Raw genomic sequence first — 25669 nt, 5'->3', positions numbered from 1 at the left:
GCAATAAACTTTGAATCGTGTGCACAGTAGCATCTCCAACGAAAAGTGTTGCTAACTTGCCTTTCGTCTTGTATTTGTTGCAGGGTGATAGTCGAACTGGAGCACAATTACTAGAGAGTATTCTTTTCATTATCGATTCTGTCCTACCCTTGATCCGCAAGCTGCCTTTAAGTGTCACAGAAGATCTAGAACAAGATCTAAAGCATATGATTGTTCGACATTCGTTTCTAACTGTTGTTCATGCATGTGTTAGGTACCCTCTATTTTTCAACTACTATCACTTCTGGCTCTATACATCATTTTCGCTTTCCCATAAGTTCATTTCTTTTCAGGTGTCTCTGTTCTGTGAGTAAATTGGCGGGAAAAGGTGTTAGCATAGTTGAGCATCTTCTTCAGTTCTTTTTTAAGCGGCTGGAGGCCCAAGGTTCCGATAACACACAGGTGGGTTTTATTTTGAAAAGATCATGTGTCAGGATTCTTTCATGTTTAACCAGAGTTAAGGTCTTTGAGGCTTGTTTCATGCACTTCGTTTTACAAGCAGAGTATGTCTGGGTCCGTATGGCTTGCATTTGTGAGTGTAAATTTGGTTGCTATCGTGGCTTTGTTCCTATTCTCGTTAGTGTTGTCTGAGTGGAAATAACTCATATTCTATATAACATGAACCCGCCAACAGGTTAAATTGAAGCTTAATGGTGATTTCATATAAAAACAAAAAAAAGAAGCTTAATGGTGAATATATGTTGTTTATTTCAGATTGCTGGGCGGTCCCTCTTTTGTCTTGGCTTACTTATCCGCCATGGAAACACTCTTATTAGCACCTCGGGTGGCAAGATTTTCAATCTCTCTGGCTGTCTTAATTTATTTAAACGACACCTCCAAACAGAAGATCTTGCTTTGAAAGTCAGGTCGTTGCAGGTATGGTGCATCAAGTTCTAGTCTGTTACTCATTATTGATATTGCGTTATGCTAGAATAACGGTGACCCCCAAACGTTTTGTAGGCTTTAGGATTCATCCTAATTGCACGACCTGAGTACATGTTGGAAGAAGACATTGGAAAAATAATCGAGAGTACATTATCAGATCAGGCAAACGGGCGTCTGAAGGTAATATCACCCATTCTATATGCTTTTCCGATTTATATGGTTTACATTTTTGTTATACGCTTACATATGGTTACATACTTTTTTAATGCTCATTATTCAGATGCAAGCATTACAAAATATGTATGAATACCTTATTGATGCGGAAAAACAATTGGGATCCGAGAAAGCCAGTGATAACACAGTTAACCCGATTGAGCAAGGTGGCGATGCAGTACCTGTGGCCGCTGGTGCAGGGGACACCAACATTTGCGGAGGCATTGTGCAGTTGTATTGGGATAAGATATTGGGTAGATGCTTGGACTTTGATGATCAAATTCGCCAGACTGCTCTCAAGGTTTACCTTTTTTCCATTAATAATTTTTGCTTCTTTCTCTTTGCTGTTGTATGAACCATTGAGAGGAATTCTGTTTCGCAGATAGTGGAAGTTGTACTACGTCAAGGTCTAGTTCATCCTATTACGTGTGTTCCTTATTTGATTGCCCTCGAGACAGATCCTCAAGAGGCCAACCAAAAGCTGGCCCATCATTTACTAATGAATATGCATGAGAAGTAATCCTCTGATTGTATTTCACAAATTTTTACATTAATTGCTCATCAAGTATCAGCGCACTAACACACCTCGACATTGTCATCAGGTATCCGGCTTTTTTTGAGAGCCGTCTCGGTGACGGACTCCAACTGTCTTTCATCTTCATGCAATCCATCAGCCAGGTCACTTCAGAACCAAATCAAAGTCTTCAGCAAAAGAGTTCGACAAACATGTCGGGAAAAAATGATCATACTAATGGTACTCTCACACAAGCTAGACTTGGCGTCTCTAGGATCTACAAGCTTATCCGTGGAAACCGGATTTCTCGAAACAAATTTATGACTTCGATTGTTCGCAAGTTTGATAATCCAACCTGGAGTGAATCAGTAATATCATTTCTGAAGTGAGTAATTGCTGCTACAAATAAACACCTTTACAGTCCCTTTGTGGTAAAATAAAAACTAACTTTACTGTTTCTCTTTACAGGTATTGCACTGAAACCCTTGCTTTGCTTCCATTCACATCACCTGATGAGCCGCTCTATCTTGTATATTCCATAAACCGAGTAATGCAAATTCGGGCTGGTGCAGTCGAGTCAAATTTGAAGGCTTTGTTACATAAAGATTCCACAAAGACTCAGCACGGAAATGGAACATACCAACAACATTCGCTTCCCGGACATATGCACATGATGGATCTAAACACTAGAATCCAAGATGAACCGATGCATTGGAATTCCTATGGCCATCCAACTCCAATTGACCTCAATGGAGCAGCATACCAAAATCCAAGGGATCAGTTCACTTCATATCAAGTCCCTAATGGGAACGCAGATGTGCACAATACGACCTCATCTGATCCTCCTGAATTATCTACCGATGATCTGCAGAAAATTCAGGTAGTCTTCATACCTTTTTCTCATGCGATACTTGGGGTGTTAAAATTGGGTTTCTTTTATTGTATAAAATTTTCACTTTTTCGGTCTTGGAAGATAACTAATGTAAAACGAATCTTGCATAGATGAGGTTGGTACATTTTGTTTTACTCAATTTTCTTAAAACAATGCTTCACTTCAGATCAGTTCAGTCGTTCAGCTTTACATATGGTTTATCAAAGTTGAGAATTCTTGATATCATCATTGTTTTTATATATTTCAGGTTGATTGCTTAGCAGCTATAGCTATACAACTTCTTTTGAAGCTCAAGAGATACTTAAAAGTCACGTACAGCTTAATTGATGACCGGTGCCAAGTACGGTTTGCTCTTTCGCTTGTTATTCTTTTTCTTTAACTTTGTTCACGGAACGTGATTTTTGTTGGAAAAAAACAATATCTCAGGCATATTCTCCAACGGAACCATTGAAGCCAGGAGATTCTCTGTCCAAACAAAACATTGCCTTTGATCTCAGCGAAACTCGCACCGACTTACCTTCAACATATCCAGACTTAGTTCAGAGATATCAGGTCAAAACCCCAAAGCCTTTTTTTTTTTTTCTTAACTTGTAAAATCTAAATCCCTGGGGCACATAAATCATTATTGTATTCATTTTTCTTTCGTGCAGGAGTTTAAGAACGCAATGAGAGAAGATACAGTTGACTTCACCATCTATTCAGCAAGCTTCAAGAGAAAACGTCCAACGCCAAGAAAAACTTCAAGATCTGCTAAAAAAGCAGTGGCCTACAATGAAGATGATGAAGATGACGACGAAGATGACAGAGGATGGCATGGAGGAGGTGGAAGAGGAGCTTCTCGGAGACTGAGTTACAGCACCAGAAGTAGCAACAGAAGATAAAGTGAGATCCCCACAACACTTGCTTCTGTTATTAGATTACTGTACATAAAGCAGCACTACAAAGATATCAAGAACGCTGTTGTTAGGCTCTTAACCAATGTACAGTAAGCTTTCTTACTAAATTAGGAAGATACGAACGGAATTAGAACGTTAAAATCTTTTTTTGGAAAGGGAAAAAAAAAAATCAAAGTAGAAGTCCGGAATTGGGGATGGAGGGGGGTATTGGTCAATTTGATCTATAGATAGATGATATTGACCTATTTTGTTATTATATTTGTTTATCAGTTTGCTTTTCTTTTTTTTCCTTCGCTTGATCGAATTGTTTAGGAAATGAATATCATTGTATACGCAGTTTCTTTGCCCTATGTTTTTTGTTTATATAGTTTGAGCATTAGATCTATTTTTATAAATTTGAAATGTTTAAATTTTGAAGTGTAATAATCATAATATTGGCATAACAAGATAAAGTATCCATGATCTTTAATATAGTAATATATAATGTTCAAACTGCATTCTTATATAATTTATATATATAAATTACTTCCAATTTCAAATGTCTTATTTCATTCAAAATATCAGAACAGTTCCAAATTATAACAGTGCAAGATTGTCGACACTCGACATATGATGAAATAAATATATAGTGCGACCGCTTCACGCGCTCTGGTCATATCAGTTTCCGGATATAGGCGAAAACTGCTAAAAACTGTGGTTTATATATAACCCGGACAATATGATAACACGCGCTCTACGCGTTTATGATGCGCGTGGATTTTAGATCACTCATATATGGGTTAACACTCGCGGGGCTTCTAATCAAACTTAACTTGGAATAGCCCATATTAATCGGGCTTGCAATGGGCCAGTTGAATACGTTAAAGCGGCCTATATTGTTCTTTTAGTAGTAGTAAAGCTTTACTAATACTGTTTGTTATAAATTATCCGAACAACACATTTCATGACTCATGAGTGAAAAAAAAAAACACGATTCTTGATCTGAACATACATATTTGATACATACACCATGACAACAGAGTAAATGATTACTTTGTGAAATTTATTATTCTAAAAGACATGCATAATACGTTATGCGAAATCCCAAAATCTCTACTGAAGCTCGCAAGGAAGAGTAGAAAACTGAAACCAAACCAACCTAACCTGAGATGATTTTTCAGCACGGTCGGTATAGGGGATTCGAGACTTTGAAGATGTTTTGAACCAGCTGCTAAAAGGATGCTTCTTCCGTTTCAAGATATGATTACAAACAGAGGCTGCATAGTTTAATTATAGAAGTCACCATTAGTTAGAGGATCTGAAAACCGATTCAAATAAGAACACCAGAGAATGGAGAGAGGGAGAGAGAACAGTACCGTGTCAACGCTGACTGGTTTTCCATCTTCAGCCAGTAACTCAGTGATGGTTCCTGACTTCTCAGCCTATTACCAAGACACAATTTCACAGGTTTAAGACTCTGAAAACTCACAAATACTTGATCACACAAACATATATAATCATCAAACTCGCAAATTTCGATTGTAATGTTATAAAGAATATGAAACCTCAATCTCGTTCATCAGTTTCATAGCTTCGATAATGCAAACAACTTGACCCTTCTGCACCTTATCTCCAACCTGCAAAATGCAAACACAAAATAAACCCACATCAAATTCAAATGTAATTAATGTCTTTTCACTCGATGATTGATTTCTCGATAGAGAACTATCAAAACTTAGATTCGACTTCATCCAAGAACCAAAGATTTGTTTAGTTAATATGCATCCTCTTGTACCTTAACAAAAGGGGGTTCACCGGGTCCAGGAGATCTGTAGAAAGTACCAGCCATAGGGCTCTTGAGTGGAGGTTGAGACGGGGACGGGGCGGTTGTTGGTTTTGCTGGTGCAGAGGTTGAGGCGGGGGTAGGAGTAGGAGGAGGAGAAGCCACTGACTGAGGTGGAGGCATTGGAAGGTCTGCCATTAGAGGAGGCATTGAGTGGTAAACTGGAGCTGAAGGTGCAGCTTGCTGTAAAGCTTCCTTCTTTCGAATAACGATCTCACAGTCGAGCTGCTTCAGTTCGAGTTCCACTATGTCTCTTGAATCCACAAGCCTTAATAAGATCAAAATTGATGTTTAGTGCGTGACCTTAAAATGAAGAAACTAAACTAAAGGATGGTGGTATGGATTCCTCGAATTTGGACTCACTTAAGAAGACCTGAGACTTTAGCCATAAATTCAGAGAGCTCGGCGGATTCAGGAACATTGGTTTTGGCTTTTCCGTTCAAAATCCCACCATTAGTCACAGGGCTAGAGTGCGAAACAACCTTGGTAAAGTCGAAAATGAGTAAGAAAATCACATCGTACTATTAATTGTATGGAACCTTGATGGTAAAAAAACAAGGCTTTACCTCGTTGGTTGTTGCACTCAGCCTCCAGATTGTAGAATGAGTCTGTAAAAGATTTTGATTATGAATCAATGAATTCTAAATTCAAAAAGACAATAACTTTATCATCATCGTAAAGTGTATATTCCCATAAACGCACAAATGTATCAACTTATGAATCTGCAAGTGATTTATTATAATTTAAAGGCAGAAGACAGAAACACTGTGCAGGAAAAGTAACTTCAATTGTTAAACACGAGGGCACACCAACTTCAGTATTAATGGAAACTTTATATATACACTAAACAGATCACAATTACCCAATCGAAAACTTCACATAAATAAGCTAAATCTTCTCGTAAAGGCTCACACTTTTTTTCTTTAAACAGGATCACTATATGCGAGAGAGAGAGATAGGGAGAAGAGGGAGCAGAAGAAACCTGAGATACACCGGAGGGAAATGAGATGCCACTGTGTTGCGGCTGCCATCGTCGGGTAGAGATTCCAGGAAGAGGACCAACCTGCCGGTTTGGGGCACAGATCTTGGCGCAAGGTACTGACAATAACGCCATTGTTGAGACAGATGAAATGCAGTAGACGATGAAACCGAGGAAGCAGAGAGGAAAGATATGAGAGAGAGAGAGAGAAGAAGAAGAAGAAGAGAGATATGTTTCTTAGTCTTACTTACACTGTCGATTTCAACTTTTTTTTTTTTGGGTAAAGGAATCTGATTTCGATGCTTACGAAGAAAACCAACTAATTCAATTAACTACTTTACCAAACCTGTCTAAGTGTTGTTGTTTTGTTCGACACCCCGCTCATTGTATCTTCTTTTCAGTTCCATCTGTCATTGTAATTTTTCTTTATATAGATATGTTTTATAAAATATGTGTTCAGCTGTACCCTTATTGATGTGTTACAATGGCATGAGAAACTCTCCGCAACTTTTGAGAGGTTGTTTCCATCAAATCTGCATTCATTTCACAAAATTAACTGTCTTTAAATCAATCTTTGGTCAACAGAGTTTACTCAGCTTTTGGCCTTTTGGGTAACATCTCTCATCTCTCATCTTCACTAAGCTTATTTTATCACCCGGTTGGGGAAATTATAAATGAAATTTAATCTATCATTACTTGCTAATCTAATCTAATTTATCTTTGAATTTATGTTTCAGAGATAAATAAAGAGTATAAAAAGGTGTGTGAAAGAATCAGGGGAAGTTAGGAAGGCTCAGTAGCGGTTCCAGTAGGTTCTGCGTCTGAACCAGTTGTAGTCTGGTAATTCTTGGATTGGACCAATGGCTGAGATAGCCATGTCCTACAAAAAAAAATTCCAATGTGATTTATCAGTCTCCTGGTTTCACTGTCTTTTTTTTTTTTTTACCCTAAAGCTAATCCAAAACTTTTCAAAAAGAAGCAGATAACTAACCTTGTCATAAATGTATTTATTGGCAACATGTCCCACGGTGTTGGCATCAACAGCGTCAATCCTTGCAAATAACTCGGCAGTTGGGATTCTACGACCATATGTTAACAGCTGTAAAAGCACAATTAGTTACCTGGTGAGGCATACCTGATCAAATTTGAAACTGAGAACCTACAAGATAGATGTCAAACAAGATGGATGTCATACCTGACGACCTATATCTTCAGCAACTGGGGTAGTTCCATTTAAGTTAAGCAACAATGAAGACTTCAGCTGCAATAGGAGGAAGAAAACTAACAATCAGTACTTGCTATTGATCTTCCATATGCACCCTTTATGAGTTTCCAACAAAATGATGAAAGAGAGAAGCGTCAACAATCACTATGGGCCATTAGTAAGAGAATGCTAGGCAAGATGGTTGGAACTTTTACCTGATTCCGTGCCCGTGTCACATCATCTTCTGAGACCCTATAAGCTAGCTTGGTTACTGCGTACATAATGGCATGTGCTAGATCATCCAAGCAATCAGGCTGAGAAATAGTACCCAAAAAAAGGTAAAAGACATGTATTCCCACAAATGTTCAATTAAGTAAGATATGCTACTATGCTAAGATAGATATGGAATTCTAATTTCACCTTAGCAACAGCATAAATGCCAAAAAGACCAGTATCCTTATAGTTGTTGTTGAAAGTCATTATGCTTTCAGCTATTTCATTAGTTGCAACCTTCTGGGCCAGCTCAGAGCTGCTCAGATACATAATATTGAATGACATCAATTCCACTAAAACCATTGATTGAAATTAACGGCAAAGCTAAACTAATCATAAGAAAATTCTCACCCCATGTGTTTGCCCCCACCAACACTTTTGTTCCATGATCCCAGCATAGTTTGCATAACCATAAGTGCAACAGAATCCGGATCTGTCCAAGATGCTCCCTCAAAGGCAATGGCAAATTGTGCCAAGGGTAGGTCATCATCAATCATACGGACCTTGACAATAATTTTAAAAAGAAACAAATCAAGAGAAATGAAATGTGAACAAAACACAAAAATAAATCAATAATATTGGTTTCTATGTATACCTCAGAGCCTGTAAAATTGGCAGGTTCCTTGGCAACCAATTGAGAAGTGGATGTTGAATCAGAGGACAAATTCGTAAATAATTTCTTCACTTGCTCAACAATCTCCTCGTGTGTGACAGCTCCTGCAGCAGCAATCACCTAAACACACATATTTTTTGATGAATCAATATGTAAAAAAGAAAAGCCTACAGCTGATAGCAAAAGATAAAACTGTATGATTTCCAAACATTACAGTTCTGGGAGCTGTGAAGTGAGTCTTTATAAAGTTCTGAAGATCATCCCTAGTGATCGATTTGATATTATCAACAGGTCCCAAGACAGTTCTTCCTAGATTTGTGTGTTGGAAGGCAGCTGCATGCAAATGGTCAAACACAACTTCCTGCGTTTGTCCCTCAACCTAATGAAAACAAATGCAAGTGGTAGGAATTAGTTTTCTCTGATCATATCGACCTAACGTAAGACTCAAGCAATCAATTACCTCCTGCATTTCCCTCAAAATCACACCTCGCTCCTGGTTGATCCTTGCTTCGTTGAACTCAGAATTCTGAAACATATCAGCTAATATATCCAACGCCTGGTTCACATTCGAATCCAACACCTTAGCCAACAACGTGATATGTTCCCTCAATGTATACGCGTTTAACTGACCTCCAATGTTCTCGATCTCTTCCTCCAATTCCCTCCTGCTGCGTCTCTCCGTGCCTTTGAAAAGCATATGCTCAAGAAAATGAGCCGTACCGTTTGTAGAATCCGTCTCAAAACGTGACCCCGCGTCAATCCAGACCCCGATGGTGGCGGTTTTAGCTGAGAGGTCAGACTCAGTGGCGACACGGAGACCATTGGCTAAAGTGGTGACACGAGTCTCAGGGGAAGACAAGATATGATCGTCGTGCGAGGCAAGTATCGGGTGCGGTGAAGCGTATCTGAGGAATCTTAAATCAGGATTCTCTAGCTTCTTTAGCTTCGATTTCACAGCTTCCGCCGCGTTGTCGTAAGGCATAACTTGCGGTAGAGGAAAGGAAGAAGAAGTTACCGGAGTTGTTGTGAACGGAGATACAGTAGAGACGGCTGATGAAGCCAACCGTATAGCTTGATTGAGACATAAACTTATCTGTGACCTTCGAGCCAAGGTCAGTAACTGCTTAATCGCCATGGCTGTGTTAGCTTCCCTAGCTCGGGCTCTCTCTCTCTCTCTCTAGTCTAGTAGGGATATGAACTTTTGACGACTCAGCAAGTAAGAAGCATCCATTGAAACGGTGCCGTACTGTACCTTCTAGAATAAAACCGATGTATTGGGCCCTTAATGGGTCCTAATTTTAAAGCTTTAATACGGGTCGGGTTAAATGTGATTTTATTAGAATGAGACCCGGACCGTAAAAACCCTAATTGGAAAAATTGATTGCTTGCTCAGATATATATACACTTTCTGACTGAAGATTGAAAGCTTTTGGCTTTACGGAGTGATTCAGTTGAGTTTGTTCATTTCTCGTGGCAATGGCGACTGGTAAAACCGTAAAAGATGTTTCTCCTCACGATTTCGTGAAAGCTTACGCTTCTCACCTCAAGCGATCTGGAAAGGTTAGTGGTGGCTTCATTGCTTCTCTTTCAAGTTGTGATTTTGCTTCAGTTTAGAATCAGAAGGATCTGATAATGAGTTTTGGAGGGAAAAAATGATCATATAAAGTCAATGGAATAACAAAATGTTTCCTTTTGTCTGATTAAGATCGAGCTACCTCTATGGACAGACATTGTGAAGACTGGTCGATTAAAGGAGCTTGCTCCATACGACCCTGATTGGTACTACATTAGAGCTGGTAAAAAAAAGCTTGTCTTTGTCTGTCTTCACTGTGTTTATGTTGCTTTATAGAAACTCATTGTAAAATGTTGTTGATCTCTTTGTTTGGTGCAGCTTCTATGGCTAGAAAGGTTTACTTGAGAGGAGGTCTTGGTGTTGGTGCTTTCCGAAGAATCTATGGTGGTAGCAAAAGAAATGGAAGTCGACCACCTCATTTCTGTAAGAGCAGTGGCGGTATTGCTCGTCATATTCTCCAACAGTTGGACACTATGAGCATTGTCGAGCTCGACACTAAAGGGTAAAAATATAATCTTTGCAAATGCACTTTTGGAAGCAAGATCTTGTGAAATGCCTGCTTAACTCACTTCTTCTTTCATTCTTTGTCTCAGAGGAAGAAGAATTACTTCAAGTGGTCAACGGGATTTGGATCAGGTTGCTGGGCGTATTGCAGCTGAATCATGAAGAGCTGAATGTTTTTCTCCTTGTGCCTTTGCTTTGGGAGAGCCTCAAGAATGTTACTGAGATTTTTGGGTTTTGTGATTTTAGATCTTTACTCCTCTCTTCTGTTATGTTCATCTTGACGAACTAATTTGATATTTCAAGCTGTTGAAGTTTTGTTCTTACAGTGATTTTGTACCCCAAGTTTACTTACTCTTCTTCATAGAAATATCAAGAAATAGTTTACTCTCTCCTCCATGAAACTCACTCTTGCGATATGTCAGTTTTATCCAAATTTAAACTGGAAGACTTTCTTGACCAGAACTAAACGAAAGTACACCGGAATCTGCAAACAAATAGCAAACTCAGATTTATTACAAAAGTGGAAAGAATGAAAATAGTTAGTATTCTATGTATCATCTGATGTCTCTCAGTTAACTTCAAATTCAAACTAGTATCAAATCTTTCTCAACAAGAGCAACAGGATTTTGCAAACAAAATGAAAACTTTCTCATTTTTTAGGTGTAGACCAGATTATTACAAAGGTGGAACAAGAATGATAGTCAAATCTGTGAAACTGCAACTAATTGGTTGCTTGATTGGATCTCTCTTACAGAAGGTAATGTAGTTTTAAAAATGACAATATGGACAGGGATAATATATTTATTGGATCCAAAAGAGGCTTTTTAGAGAAACTGATATTGGAAATCGCTCATGCAGGAGCCAGTTTCACTCCAAGAAGACGAACTGCAGCATCTGATCTTCTTGTGTTGTGGTATGTGAAACTTGGGATCTCGTGGTGCAGTTGGATGTTTGCTCGACCTTTTATTGATAGAAGAAAACAACAAGAAGCAATTGTATCAGCTTTTGCAAATAAGTTCATTGTTTTAAGAAGGTACTAACCGGATTACCACTTATAAACTATCTCGACCTACCACTGTCTATATAAGAAAGGAGATTTCAGGAGGACAGTTTAAATCTACCAGGTTTTTTACCTTCTTGGAATGAATGGTCGATCAAAGTATGGCATTGGTTGTGCTTTTGGGACCAATTCTTTCCTCAGCCTTCTTATCTCTTCTTCCTCCGCCAGCTGAAAAAAAATGTTGGATTTATCAGATTCAATTAGAGCAAGACACTATTAATGGATATGGCCACAATATCTCATATAAAGCTTTACCTTCTGTTGTCTTTCTCTTTCCGCTTTGTATTGCTCAATGACGCTCATCTTCTCGGCAACCTAGAACAACAAAAAGTCACACTTTAACATGGAGACATGTTTTAGACATATTATAGACAAGATAGGCTTGGCTACAAGACTACAGTACACACAATTTGACACTATCACCATTTTTTTCTTTCAGTGGATCAACACAACCATCTTAAGGATGATAAGAAAGCAAGTTTGCCCTATATGATTTGATAGTATAGTTGTACTGAAGCCAAATCATTCCAGCGGCTATCTTTATAGGTATCTTGAAAAAACACTACTTTAAACCCAACAAAATGTTGATTTAATCATTGCATTAGCAAGCTTTACCTGGTAATCAAATTCTGCTCGTTCTACTGCCCGGACATCTGAGTGGAGCATCAAGTCGACTGGTCTTGTGAGATCTTTCCAATGAGGCTTAACTAGACACTGAAACAGAAAACAACATTAGCATGCTAACTTGACCATATGCAAGCCTATTCATACTTAATAAGACATCGTCTGCTTTCATTTCAAACTTAAGATTGAATTCTCTGGGAGGAAAGATCCATAACAAACAGTTATAGTTTGGCCATTAAAATCCTGCAAGTTATTTCTTACCTCAGGTTCATCGGTTGTCCATGGAAGACCTTGAGCAATGGGGATTCTCATCTTTTCTTCCTCCATGGTTATTTCTTGAAGCTTTTTTGCAAACTCTTCCTCCTTCATTTTGCCTCTTTGCTGCAGAGTAACAAAAGATAAACCAAAGTCAATTTCTACCATGATATCCCAAAACTTTCAATGTTTTTTCATCTAAAAAAACTCATACCTCAGTTCTAAGCTTAAAAGGCTTCAACGAAGTGACCTTAACCTGCTTCTTCTTTGATCTTCTACTTCCCATTGTAGTAGCTGAGTCCAAGCTCTGCAATAAACAGAAATTATCAAACTGATTATTAAACTTAATTAACATATAAAGCAAGAGAAATAATCAAAATCAGATGCCATTAACACATACATTTCTTCTGCTTCTCCGGCCAGCATTTGAACTCCCACTCAAACCACTGAAACATCACCAGATCAAACAATTCAGAACGAGACAAGATCATCAAACTAACAATTCAGAACTTAAATTAAAATCTTTTAGTCAACAACGAACTAACCTGCCGCGGGTGCTGTCCCAGGACGAAGAAACAGAGGCATTGGGATCTAACCCAAGATTCTTAGCAGTTAAAACCAATTCAGATGAACAAAACGAAGAACTCCACTGCTTTTGCTCTTTCTCACCCTCCAACTTCATATCTTCTTCTGTTTGCTTCTCTTCATTCTTGTTGACTGTCTTTGAGTTACTAAAGCAAGTGAGTTTCTCAAACGCTTCAACAAGATTCATTACTTTACCAGAAACAGGCACACTTTGCCGTGCTTCTTCCACCACCTTAGCCCTTGACCTCTTCATCGTAGAAACCCCAATTTTCTCCGGCTCCCCGGATTCTTCTTCTCCATCTCCAAGATTACAGCATTCCTCCAAATCTCCCTTTCCCTCCTCCTCCGATTCAATTCTTTTCTTGAAAAACTCTTCTTGCGAAGCACGAAGCGTCTCATACGCTACACAAACACATTTCATGTTCCCTTTCTTCCTCTCCCCGCATTTACAATCAATCTCAGCAACCTTCGATTCAGTAACCGCTGGATCCGTTTTCCCTTTCTTCGAAAACTTCTTCGACACCACAACAAACTTCCTCTCTCTGATCCGATTCCGAGGAGAGAAAACCGCCGCCTGGGTAAGGTGGTTCTTAGGGTTTGGACTCTGATTCTTCTGCGCCGATGGTTTCTTCGCGGATTTCGATTTAGCCGGACTCGAAATGTTAGGGTTTGAATTCTCCAACGATCTGGATGCATCTTGAGACTTGGACTGAAGAAACTTGCTCCGATCCTTCACCGGAGTCCCTGGTTTCCCATTCTTCAATGTCAACGACGACTCCATCGAAACAGAATCTGAAAATCAAATGAACAATATGAAATACGAAATTTAGATCTGAAGAGAATCTATGACAACACGAATTAGGGTTTTTTTTATCTTTGCTATGGAGAAGTGTATTGTAAAAAATGAATAAGAAGGAGTTGAAGAAGGAGATAGATAGATTTGGGGGAAAACAAAATGTGACCGTTGCGGCGATCTTTGGACGCTCTCTTAACGGCTAGTCTTTTTGGTGCCTTTTTTTTGATAAATAAACTTAGATTAGTAAGAAATCATTTATTTTCCTAATCTTGTCCGTTATATCTTCTAATTCATGATATAATGCTGTTTTAATCCACGTTTAATGCCACGTCACATCTAATAACAGCAAATTAATTTTTGTGTAATCACAACCGTTGGATCAAAGAGATGGGCTGACTTGTCAACGCATACTGCCACGTTTTTTTCTATTCTTTTTGGGGGAATACACTTAATTCTAGACTACTTGATTCACAGACTAGTTAGTTATCAGTTCGTATCCAATTAAAATTTTTATCATCTCCCTCGTATTTAACCACCAAAAATAATTGGCATCTTCCTAAATCGTCATTGTTGTTTGGTCTCTGCACTAATGGATCAAAGGTCATTAGAAGCTGCTGCTAAATCTGGAAACATCGATCTACTAATACTATATGAACTTATCAATGAAGATCTATAAGTTCTTGATAAAACTGACCACGTGTCATTCTTGAATACGTCGTGCAGATATGTCAAGAAAAAATATATGTGTTCTGTAATACTTCCTTTATTTCAAAATATAATTAAGATGTTTAATGTAAAATCACACATATTAAGATGGTTTACTTTAAAAAAAAAAAAATCATATATATTTAAATTAAAAAGATTCAGCTAATCATAAACAAGACTGCTTAAATAATAATTATAGATTATTAAATATATATCAAAATTGGCATAGAAACTTACCAAACATTCTATATTTTGAAACAAAAAAAAAAGAGAGAGGTCAAAACATCTTATATATTGAAATGGAGGGAGTAGCCCCTTTTCAGGAGCCAAGTGTTACAACACTCAAGGCGCAAGCATGGAAGTTAAAAACATCACGGAAGCTTAAGCATTTCGTGTGGCAATGTGTGACTGGGTGCTTGGCTACATGTCAACGCCTGGTTTATCGCCATATTGGTAGAGTTAAAGATTGCCCTAGATGTGGAGCGGAGGAGGAAACTATAAATCATATGCTATTTGAATGCCCCCCCCCCCAGCACGTCAAGTATGGGTTTTATCGACAATCCCTTCCCATCCTATGGTGTTCCCTTCATCTTCCCTATATAGCAACCTCGATTTTCTATATGGGCGTGGCAGAGACTTTGGTGCAATTAACCAAAACTTGAGGACGTTCCCTTGGATTATGTGGTACATTTGGAAGGCAAGAAACAAGAATATTTTTGAAAATATATCCGAGTCTCCGCAATATACTCTAGAGAAAGCCATCCAAGAAGAAGAAGTTTGGAGAAGAGCAAACAATAGAGACATACCATCAGGGTTAGTAGAAGCGGGCATACTGACCCAAATCCCTCAAGATTACCTTGTTTGTTTTATAGATGGATCTTGGCATGCAGAGGTGGATAGGAGTGGATACGGTTGGATTGCTTCTTTCGGTGATAGATTCTTGCACATGGGGCTTAAAGGTTTGCATAGAAGCCTATCCCCCTTACATGCGGAGTTAGATACTCTTGTTTGGGCTATGGAGTGCCTTCTGGCCTTGCACTTAGATAAAGCTCTCTTTGCTACAGATTGTTTAGACCTCCTAACGATGACATATAATATTGAAGATTGGCTGACCTTTTCATCAGAATTAAAGAATTTTATTCATTTCAGAGATAGATTTGCTAACTTTAGTATTAGATATATTCCTCAAGAGGATAATATCCGTGCCAATAAACTTGCGAAATGTGCAAGAGCACGAGGCTTCTGTTTTTCCCATGTAAGCTCGTCGAAACCTAATTGGCTCTCTCTCGAAGAAAGTCATCTCCGATAACTTAATATTTGGGGCTTGATTGTCAAAAAAAAAATGAAATGGAGGGAGTAGCTTGGTCATAGCCGATTAGCCTAATTCATGTTACGTAGTGGTTTTTTCAATGATAATTCTAATGAGACAGATCTAGAAAATTTTTACCGCAATTAAAATATAATTAAATATAATAACTAAAAATTTTAAAATGAAGAAAATAATAACATAGTTTTAAAAAGGAAACCAGAAAATAATTTTAATACTAGAAGGTCAAATAAACAAATATTCTATAAAACATGTATGTAATAGTGTTTAGCAATTGGTTAAACAAACAATAAACCGAGCAAAACCGATGGTTGTGGGTAAATAAGATGAGAAATATTAACTTGAGAATATATAGGATTAAAACTATGGAATCGAAGAGATGTAAGTAGAGAAATATATTTTGGGAAGATCTTAAATGTGGTCAAGATTTTATTTGATAGTTCTGAAGGAAAAATAAGATGTTGATATTTTAAACCTCTTTTATAAATCCAAATCGATATATAATTTTGATTAATTATAAAATCTAATTTCCGTAATAAGGGTGAAACGAATGCCTTGTCAAGTAAGAAGAGATTTCCTTTTCAATGCCTATAATAATCACAATTTCTTGGCTTGTAACTGTTTTTGATGTAAAATGATCAGTGAATATTTGGATAGAAAAAAATGTAGAATATTTTGGCTGTGTCTTTGATATACTGTTGAGGCATTATGGAGAAGTAAGAAAACGTGCACGCCCTCTCTAAAATCATCCTTTCATTATGAGTATCATAGTTCAGTTAGCAATAGATTACTAAGAAATAATATTTTTGTTTGTTTAATCTTAACGGATTTCATTAATAGAACACAATTTACAAGATAGATTACAAAGTTGACAAGGATATGAAACTTTCAAGAGACATAAGCGGACTGAGTACAACACACTAACAAAAACTAAAACCAAACAAGGTGATCAAATAGGAGAAAACCCAAATAACCTTTAAAACAATACATTTATTCTCATAAAACTCGGATCAGAATCTAGAATCCAAAGAAAATATAAATAAAACTTAAATCACAATACTTGAACCGGATTAATAAATAATGATAATGCAAATTCTATTACGTCACATCAAAATTTCTACACTTTAATAGCTATAATAATACTGAGCTATTTTTCGCTCGAAGCTTTCTCTCTTCTCTCTCTAAAATTTTTTAGAGAGAGAAAGCTATTGTATAATATTCTGGCAACTTTTGTCGTCGGTTTTTTATTTTCGGCTAAGTCTGGTTTATATTTCTCGCTTAGATGCGTGTTCTTCTTAGTCCTTATGGCTAAGTTTTGTATTTTCTTTTTCTTTTGCATAGCCAAATGGATCTTTTTCAAGTTGAAGGGTCAAAGCTGAGTGGTGGTTCAGAGGTTTTGGATCATAAGATTGCTCGATTCTAATCAAGAGGAGAGTAAATCCTCATACCTCATGTTCTGCGACTGTATGATCGGTATTGGATGATGGTTTCTCCTTGAGTTTGTAAATTGTGGTGAGTGGAATTCAGTGGCTGATGAAGAACGGATTAGGAGAGCGTGTTTTGCTACTAGTCTGACAATCTCATCTTCTCACGTCTTCCGAAGATTAACAGATCTAAAGTTTCAAATTTCGCTGTTTTCTTCATACTCAAATAAAGCTGCAAAAGGCCTTTGGTGAATTTTGGAGTCAACAGCTGAAATACTAATGGATCCTCGTGGTTGATAAGGCGATTTTTTTTGCTGGAAAATTTTAGATCTAGTCGGTGTTTCCACTCTAGTGTGAAAGGAGGTGATGAGTCGATCGCGTGTTTTTTTACACATCATATACGTATTACACATGTTGCACATGTGTCACTTTTTAACCCATTTTGTTATTTTGGTTGTACTGTTTTATTGGGTTAATTGAGCTTCAAATGTAATAGGCTCCTTTCACCATGTAACCCGTTTATGAATTTTAAATCTTTAATGAAAAAAGTTGACGACAAAAAAAATAAATAAATAAATAAATAATAGCTACAATAATTAGTTTTGTATCATTGTAGCCGCTGACAGAGAGTTGATATAGCCGATTTTGACTGAAATTATTTTCAAGTTAATAGTAACTGTTGGATCAAAATGATGTTGATACTGACTAGTCCACGCATATTGCAGTCTGCCAGGTCATTTATCATTTTCTACATCTGATTTATTATTCTTTTTTCATTCACAAACTAGTTTTTTTTTTTACTAAACATGTAAGTATCATTAATAATAAAGAGTAACACCAATCCAAAAACAATCTTGAGAAAAAAATATAAAAACAAGGTTAAAATAGACTTAAAAAAATTGGGATAACTAACAAATCCAAAGAAGCATTAGCTAGCTTTCGTAGACCTTATTAAAGCTGATGTTACGATGTTTTTTATCAACAATTTAAATAGATTATCTCAAAAGAACCAATTGGTAGAAACATTGTTACAAAACTCACAGTTTATAAGTTTGAAAATGATAAGTGAGCAAGCCTATTGGAGTTGTGCATAATATTGTTCTGTTGCCGCCTGATAACTCTCTAATTTACATGTTTTAGGCACCCTTTTTTATCTATATTTTGCATTATATGTATCCTAACCTTACTCTAACCTTAGCATTTTTAGGTTTTTAAATGTATGAATTTTCATTTAGGGTGTTGCATTGTTGCATTTGTGCATTTTGGATGAAAACAGGTGCTTTGGAGCCCAAAATGGGGAAGAATAAGGTCAAACTCGAGCATGCACTCGAAGGAGCGATCGTGCAGGAAGAACAGTCAGAACCTCAACCCGATCAAAGAGGATCTAAGAGCATGAAGAACAACCCGAAGCCCTACCTGAGGAGTTACCCGACTCAAACCTCGTGCACCGCCTCAAACATACCCTCGGGCAGAACTGATCAGCTAGGTTAAAAGGGTTTCCATATATAAACCCTCCTCTTCTTCCCTTGCAAGACACGCCACAAACACTCAAACACAAGAGCGACAGCTTTTGAGAGAGAGAAAGTGATTCAAACACTTTCTTTTCCACTTTGTTAGGATTCAATTTTATTTTTTTTGCTATTATTTTCAGTTTCTATTATGTACTATGTCACTTTTACCTTATTTTCAATATAATACAATTTTCATTCATTTGTGTTTTTATGCTTGTTACCATAACCTGGGCATTCGGCAAAACCCGGTTAACCCGAACCGAGGAAACCGAAACATTCGGTTATCGGCACCGAATGTGTGAGAGAGAGCAAACCGATCGGCCAAATTAATTTTAGAATTTGGTTCAGTTCGGCAAGGCATAACCGATCAGGTTCACGTAAACCGAAGTATATAGAGAGATAAAATTTCATTAACCCTAATCCCCTTTCATTTTCTAGCTTCTTCGTGAGGCTGCCTCTCTTTAGCTCTCTCTGCAAAAATTGTGAAAGCCTAATTCTTTGAATCTGAGATAACTCAATCACATAATCACTAATCATCATCACGTCTCTTGTCCATAATCGTCTTCCACAACTCGTCTATTGCTCTCAATTGTATCTAGAAGAAGAAACTCCTTTGTCTAACGACCTAATCCGACTGGTAAGCTACTCTTGTTATCAGATGGGGAAGATCAGACCATTTGGAACCATCGGAGATGGGGGGGAGGTCGACTTTGTCAGATACCGTTGACGCCGCAGCCAGCCTCCCACCGTTGTGGGGATATTGAAAACCCTAATTGTTAATGGGTTTGGGCTTTGTAATTGTAAATATGTTAAATTGGATTGTTATTGGGTTTGCAATTAGATTTGAGTCCACTTTTTTTTTGTTTTCGTCTAATTCGGGTTAAATTAACCGAACTAGGAAAAAATTCGGTTTATTTTGGAACACAAATTTTAGCCTATAACCGACCCGAACAAACAGACTTCCGTACCGACCCGAACCAAATTCTATTTCGGGTCTATTCGGTGGGATTTTAGAAAACCTGAATTTTTGGAAAACCGAATAACCCGACATGAACAAACCGTTTAAACCGAACGCCCAAGGCTAGGTTAGAATGTCTTAGCTTGATTGTTTATTTTATAAAAAAATCATTTCTAGATTGGTGTTCTTAATGTTATTTTCAGACCGAGAGGTTGAGATTAGATCTAGGGTGTTTTGCCATCGAGAGATATTGTTGAAATGCTTGAATCAATCAATGCTAGAGATTTACTCACTTAGTCTAAGAGCTTAGATGTGTAAGGAGTTTATTGACAATAATAAATCAGATTTTAATATCTGCTTAGTCATGTTTCTCCAACGAGAGTTGGGTAGAGGAGTGACTAAGGTTGATTATTTCTATCACAAGAGTGTTTTAGCAAGATTTAGGGATTCATTGTTTAGGGAATATTTGCTTGAAGCATGTAGGACATCACAAATTGGTCATGAGCACTTATGAGTCGATTACCCCATCCTTATGAACTTTCTTATTTTGATTGTTTAAGCTTTACTCTACAACTCTACCCCTTACCCAAACTAGTACTCGATCACCACCTTCGTGTATACCTTCGAGCTGTTCATCCTAGTCTTCTTGATTCGACCATCCCACCTGATCATGTACCCGAATGCTTGCATCGAGTACTTAGGTTGTATGGTTCTTGTTCTTTTATTTACTTTTGCTTATTTTAGGTTATTAGAAAAAACCCTAGTATTGCTTGGCTTGACTTGCATAGTTCTGATCATATCTTATCTGCTAGCATAACAACCATTTAGATTGATAACCCTTTGTACTACAACTGCATAGGGAATTGATACCCTGGATGAAAATCCTGTTATCACCGCCCTAAGTTGTAAACTACCACTTGAGCTGTTACTTTTCTTATCATAGAAGGGGCTGAGGAAGATCACTGTCAGGTACACAAACTAGTTATTTTTTCCTAGCCAATTAGATTTCATCAATCATCATCATATACTATATTTTTTATAATAAAACATTATTAACAGACTAGTTATCATCGCTGTTTTTTTTTAAATTGATGTTTTGATATTTTCACAGAGATTAATAAAAAGTTTAAGTTTTATTCATAAATTATTTTATAGTTATTTTTTGGTAGAAAGAAAAAATATAAAACTTTAAATGTTAGATAGCATGTCATGTCAAAAAGTATAAAACAAAAAAATCATTTAAATTTTTTAATATATAACAACAATCTTTTAAGAACAAAAAGAAATACTAAAACATCAATCTATTACGAACATATGGAATAGTAGTTAATGACGTTTCATCGATAATCATCATACAATGTATTTTTTTTTTTTAATTTTTTTTCTTAGCCCATTACGTTTTATCAATCATCATCATATAAATGTCTTTTGAATTTGTTTCATTCGCAAACTAGATATCATTTCTTAGCCAATTACGTTTCACCAAGCATCATCATGTACTATGTTTCACCAAGCATCATCATGTACTATACTTATTTTTTTGAATTTTTTTCATTCACAAATTAGTTATCATTTCTTAGCCAATTAGGTTTCATTGATCAACATCATATACTGTACTTTTTTTTGAATATTTTCATTCACAAACTAGTTATCATTTCTTAACCAATTACGTTTCACCAATCATCATCATATACTGTAACTATTTTTGAATTTTTTCATTCACAAACTAGTTATCATCTATAGCCAATGACATTTCATCAATCATCATTATATATTGTGTTTTGTTTAAATTATTTTATTCATTCACAAATTAGTTATTATTCACAAACTACGTTTCACCAATTATTATTATAGTATATTTTGTTTTGAATATTTTCATTCACAAATTAGTCATCATTTGTAACCAGTTAAGTTTCTTCATTCATCTCCTTCATAAACAATCACCAAAAATAATTGGTATCTTTGTCATTGTTGTTCTGGTCTCTTTCTTTACTAATGGATCAAAGGTCATTAGAAGCTGCTGCTAAATCTGGAAACATCGAGCTACTATACGAACTGATCCATGAAGATCCATATGTTCTCGATAAAATTGACGACGTGCCCTTCGTCAATACTCCTCTCCACGTGGCAGCCGTCGCCGGAAAAACAGAGTTTGCGATGGAAATTATCAACTTGAAACCGTCTTTTGCTCGGAAACTTAACGCCGACGGACTTACGCCATTACACCTAGCCGTCGATAACGGTCATTTCTGGTTAGTACTTGAAATAGTTAAGGCTGATCCAAGCCTTGTTCGTGTTAAAGGGAGACATGGTACGTACTCTTACTTATCTGTTGAACCCTTAGTTATTTTTTCTCTTTTTCAAAATCTTTAGCACTAGTTAATCCAAACTAGCGTTATAACATATATCTAGTAAATTCAATCTCGGAGATATATAGTATTTATGTACATAGAAAAGTAACCCTATCCGTGGGATACTCTTCCCCATTTAAATAATTGTTCAACATTTTATTAGAACATTTACAGATTTTACCATCATATTTTCACTTAATTAATTAAATCAAAATTACAATTAAAGTATGCAATTTTTTTTACAACATTACAAGGGATACAAATCTTAAAAAAAAATGAAACACCTATACTTTTTTCATGACGTCATGAAACACCTATTATTTTGTGTATCTATATATTAACGTAACAAAGCACCTAATCATTATAAACATAAACTTTAATATATAAGTGATACAAACATTACTAATTTTAATAATTATTAACACACACCATTTATCAGACAATATAAAAATATCGAACAACATGTTATATTTATAAGTATATATATTGCTATATCTTTTATATATTGTATTAATATTAACTAGACGCGCACGTACGTGTGGGGTTGATTTCAAAAATCAAAATTTGTTATCATGTTTATAATATATTATGTATGTACAGGGTTGTGTTTGTAAACGTTTTTTTTAAGAACATTATTTGATTTGTTTTTAATTTGAGTTAGAAACAAAAATTATCAGATTTATTTTTGTTATTTATAATGACACTTATATTAAAAAAATATGATATGTTTATTTCAAGACAGAAAATAGTAAGAGAAACATGAGATGCAATATTTGATTTTTTAAAGTTGAAATTAAGATTTTGATCTAATTTTACAATCTTGTCTAGTTATCTTTATTTTTTGTCATGTTTTTTAAACAAATTTTTTATAATTTGAATTACTCGTTGTCCTCTAGTAACCAATCGTTCTCTAGTTACCCAAAAATTTGGATCGATATGGCAATAGAACTGAATCAAAAATGTAAATCGGATTTTGACAGGTTAATATTTTATTAAACCCGTGAAGTGTCAAATAGGAAAAACTTGTAAGAAAATAAAAACTTCCCAAACTATGATATAAAATTTCAAGCCGGTCAAATTCGTCTCCCCATACATACGTAATATATTATAAACATGATAGTAAACATAATTTTTGAAATCAGTATGTGCAGGTCCAAACCTCGGTTAGCAAGTGGATGAGTTAACTAATCAAATTATTTGATTTCATCCCGTCACCCAAAGTTCTTTTATCATATTTTACCATAGTAGTTTTAGATAACTTTTTCTATTTTTCAAAATACCAGTTTCCGTTTCGTACCAATTTTTTTGTCCAAATATTTGACATAAATATGCAATGAAAATTTTCAAATGTATTACCAACCCGTCCTATCTTATATATATTTTTCTCGAGCAATGCTTTTAAACTCGGACCAGACGGCGACCTGGTTGGTGTTATAGTCTGATGATACAACATAAAACAGAGCAAAAACTGGAAAACAGCTAAGATCGAAAAATCATGGTTAAACCGGTGAGCCGGTTAAACCGGATCAACAAATCTTTGGAACCCAATTTTTATGCTAATATGAAACTGTTATTTATTGGATAAAATATCTAGTTCTTTTTTCATATAATCTGATGTGGGACTCTATCTAACATTTCTAAAATCAAGGGTAGTTTTGTTTTTTATCTCTTTTTTTTTCTTTCTGTTATGTGTGTCTAATTAAAAAATATATATATTTTTCAACATGAATCTGGAGTTCCCATTAATTATTTGAAGTATAAATGATCCATTTATGCTACATTTAAAAATAAATGAACCACTTCTTAAAAATTTAACTTTGTTTAATCAGTTAGCCGGTTCATACTTCATAGTATATGTTTGATCCATATATGCTCCATGAAGCATAAATAATCCATATATGCTTCTATTAGTCAGTTAGCCGGTTCATACTTCATAGTATATGTTTGATCCATGTATGCTCCTTGAGTTTTAATTTTCAATGGATTATAGAGATTAGTATTTCTTTGACTTTTGAAAATTTCTAAGGAGTATAATTTTTTTTTACTTGGTGGTTAGTTTTCATTTTTTGGAATTTCTTGGTTTTCCTTTTGTTTTTTCCAGTCTTCTTTTGTTTTCGTTCTGGAGTTAAAATAAGACATAAATAAAACCATTTTTATTTCCAGACCTATAAAACCAAATCAAATATATACAATTTTGAATTTAGCTGTTTGTTATTATGGAACAATGTTAAACAACTTCCAAAATCTCGCAATTATACATTGGTATTTTAGGACGATTAGAACTAAAAACTTTATAAAACCAAATCTATATTTAATTTAATATATTACCGGTTTAACTCTAATTTTTTATATCTTTTAAAATTTTATAGAGTTAAAATATTAATATTACTTTTAATAGAGTTTAAGTATTATAATATTTTAAAAGTTCGATGTAGTTTAAATATTTATAATAATTTAAACATTCAACAAAATTTAAATTATTATAATATGTGTACCTTTCAAAAGTTTCAATATCTATAATATTTGAGACTTTGTAAAAGAAATATTTTAATATTTTGAAATTTTAAAAAGTTTTATATATACTCAAATAAAAAGCTAAATTAAATTTGAAATTTAGACGCTTGATAAATTAAGCCCCCTGCTCTTTTGTAATTGAAAAAAAATATAAGTTCTTTTTATAGTGATGTTGAACCATATTCTAATATATTTAGCCGACGTGAGACTCTATATACATTTTTCTATATCTTTAAAAATATAATCAAATTAAATTTGTTTACATATATAAAACTTCGACTTTGAATTCTTTCCATCTGTGCTATTAATTACTTTAATTTCGTTAAGGAAATATTACAAAATCTAAACTAAATTATTATTTGTTTTTATTTAATTGTATTAAATTGATTTTGTTGTTTCCATAAATATCTCACAATATAAAATCAAATCAAATATGTTTCCATATATATATAATTGCTATTTTAATTCTATGATTATTATGGAAGAAAACTTTAAAAAGTTTTCAAATATATTGATTAATTATCGGTTCTATTTTTATGGCATGTAGAATTAAATTTCGATTTCCTTATATATAAAACAAAATTGATTAAATTTTGTTTTTAAAAAACTCTGTTAAAATTCACATTTATAGCTGATCTGTTTAATCATATTATACTCGGTCCGAATACAAATATTCCGGATTAATCCGAGATCCAAGGTTTTTAAGACTTAATCTAATGGCATTAAACGTTATAATCTCCAACTCTATGGTCCTGGTTGGTAACGGCTGTTACTTTTGGCTGTAAAGACTTTGACTTTAAAATTTTAGCTGTAGAGAATTTGGCTGTAGATGCTTTGACTGTAGAAACTTTAACTGTTAAAATCTGATTGTTTACCAACAACTTTTAAAGCTGTAGCTGTTATTTTTATTATTATTATAAATATTAATAATAAATATATATTATGTCAAAAATTAATTTATATAACATTTTAATGACAAAATAAATTTTATTAATGATAAATTAAAATTTTAAAAAATATAAATCAATCAAATATGAAATTTTGTTTGAAAACTAATTAAAAACAAACAACTATAAGAATAAGAAATAAATAATTGAAGTTGTAGACATCAATTTATTAACTTATTAAATTTTAAATAATGCAAAAAAAAAA

The 25669-nt window shown here is 35.1% G+C and overlaps 6 protein-coding genes across 8 annotated transcripts in view; 3 read left to right on the top strand and 3 right to left on the bottom strand.

Moving 5' to 3' along the window:
- Positions 1-3787, top strand: part of LOC104769798 (nipped-B protein-like) — a 10794-nt gene extending 7007 nt beyond the window's left edge. Inside the window, exons 19-29 of the mRNA XM_010494096.2 lie at positions 84-253; positions 333-441; positions 754-915; positions 1000-1104; positions 1205-1438; positions 1520-1653; positions 1740-2036; positions 2120-2531; positions 2791-2883; positions 2970-3095; positions 3194-3787. Of these exons, the coding sequence (XP_010492398.1) occupies positions 84-253; positions 333-441; positions 754-915; positions 1000-1104; positions 1205-1438; positions 1520-1653; positions 1740-2036; positions 2120-2531; positions 2791-2883; positions 2970-3095; positions 3194-3424 (2073 nt within the window). The 3' untranslated portion in view covers positions 3425-3787. The remainder of the gene's footprint in view (positions 1-83; positions 254-332; positions 442-753; positions 916-999; positions 1105-1204; positions 1439-1519; positions 1654-1739; positions 2037-2119; positions 2532-2790; positions 2884-2969; positions 3096-3193) is intronic.
- LOC104769797 (biotin carboxyl carrier protein of acetyl-CoA carboxylase 2, chloroplastic-like) lies at positions 4395-6618 on the bottom strand. Its single transcript, XM_010494094.2, has 7 exons — positions 6244-6618; positions 5828-5869; positions 5625-5743; positions 5214-5529; positions 4984-5055; positions 4795-4860; positions 4395-4695 (listed from the first exon to the last, which is right to left on the bottom strand). Exons 1-7 carry the CDS (start codon positions 6373-6375, stop codon positions 4672-4674), a joined length of 771 nt encoding a protein of 256 aa, XP_010492396.1. The 5' UTR covers positions 6376-6618; the 3' UTR covers positions 4395-4671.
- On the bottom strand, positions 6986-9465 carry LOC104769796 (probable mitochondrial-processing peptidase subunit beta, mitochondrial). 2 transcript variants are annotated; one of them, XM_019242174.1, is made up of 9 exons: positions 8791-9465; positions 8545-8709; positions 8313-8450; positions 8069-8220; positions 7865-7973; positions 7660-7758; positions 7436-7501; positions 7228-7339; positions 6986-7120 (listed from the first exon to the last, which is right to left on the bottom strand). In XM_019242174.1, the coding sequence occupies exons 1-9, from the start codon at positions 9463-9465 to the stop codon at positions 7014-7016; spliced, it is 1623 nt and encodes a 540-aa protein (XP_019097719.1). In that variant the 3' UTR covers positions 6986-7013. The 2 variants fall into 2 exon arrangements, with proteins under 2 accessions (XP_019097719.1, XP_010492395.1); XM_010494093.2 differs by having other exon boundaries at positions 7232-7339.
- Positions 9714-10730, top strand: LOC104769795 (40S ribosomal protein S19-2). Its single transcript, XM_010494092.2, has 4 exons — positions 9714-9890; positions 10036-10126; positions 10222-10405; positions 10497-10730. Exons 1-4 carry the CDS (start codon positions 9807-9809, stop codon positions 10567-10569), a joined length of 432 nt encoding a protein of 143 aa, XP_010492394.1. The 5' UTR covers positions 9714-9806; the 3' UTR covers positions 10570-10730.
- Positions 11033-17729, bottom strand: LOC104769794 (protein WVD2-like 4). Of its 2 annotated transcripts, XM_019241705.1 has the most exons (9): positions 17208-17729; positions 12892-13723; positions 12747-12792; positions 12561-12653; positions 12353-12472; positions 12083-12181; positions 11723-11782; positions 11541-11635; positions 11033-11367 (listed from the first exon to the last, which is right to left on the bottom strand). In XM_019241705.1, the coding sequence occupies exons 2-9, from the start codon at positions 13710-13712 to the stop codon at positions 11232-11234; spliced, it is 1470 nt and encodes a 489-aa protein (XP_019097250.1). In that variant the 5' UTR covers positions 13713-13723; positions 17208-17729; the 3' UTR covers positions 11033-11231. The 2 variants fall into 2 exon arrangements, with proteins under 2 accessions (XP_019097250.1, XP_010492392.1); XM_010494090.2 differs by lacking the exon at positions 17208-17729 and having other exon boundaries at positions 12892-13858.
- LOC104769793 (protein ACCELERATED CELL DEATH 6-like) overlaps positions 21417-25669 on the top strand; it is an 8097-nt gene continuing 3844 nt past the window's right edge. Inside the window, exon 1 of the mRNA XM_010494089.2 lies at positions 21417-21963. Coding sequence (XP_010492391.1) covers positions 21648-21963 — 316 coding nt within the window. The 5' untranslated portion in view covers positions 21417-21647. The remainder of the gene's footprint in view (positions 21964-25669) is intronic.

This window comes from Camelina sativa, chromosome 20, assembly GCF_000633955.1.
Source record: "Camelina sativa cultivar DH55 chromosome 20, Cs, whole genome shotgun sequence".
NCBI lineage: Eukaryota > Viridiplantae > Streptophyta > Magnoliopsida > Brassicales > Brassicaceae > Camelina > Camelina sativa.
Note: the sequence above shows the minus strand (reverse complement) of the source record. Positions and strands in the feature narration are given on the sequence as shown.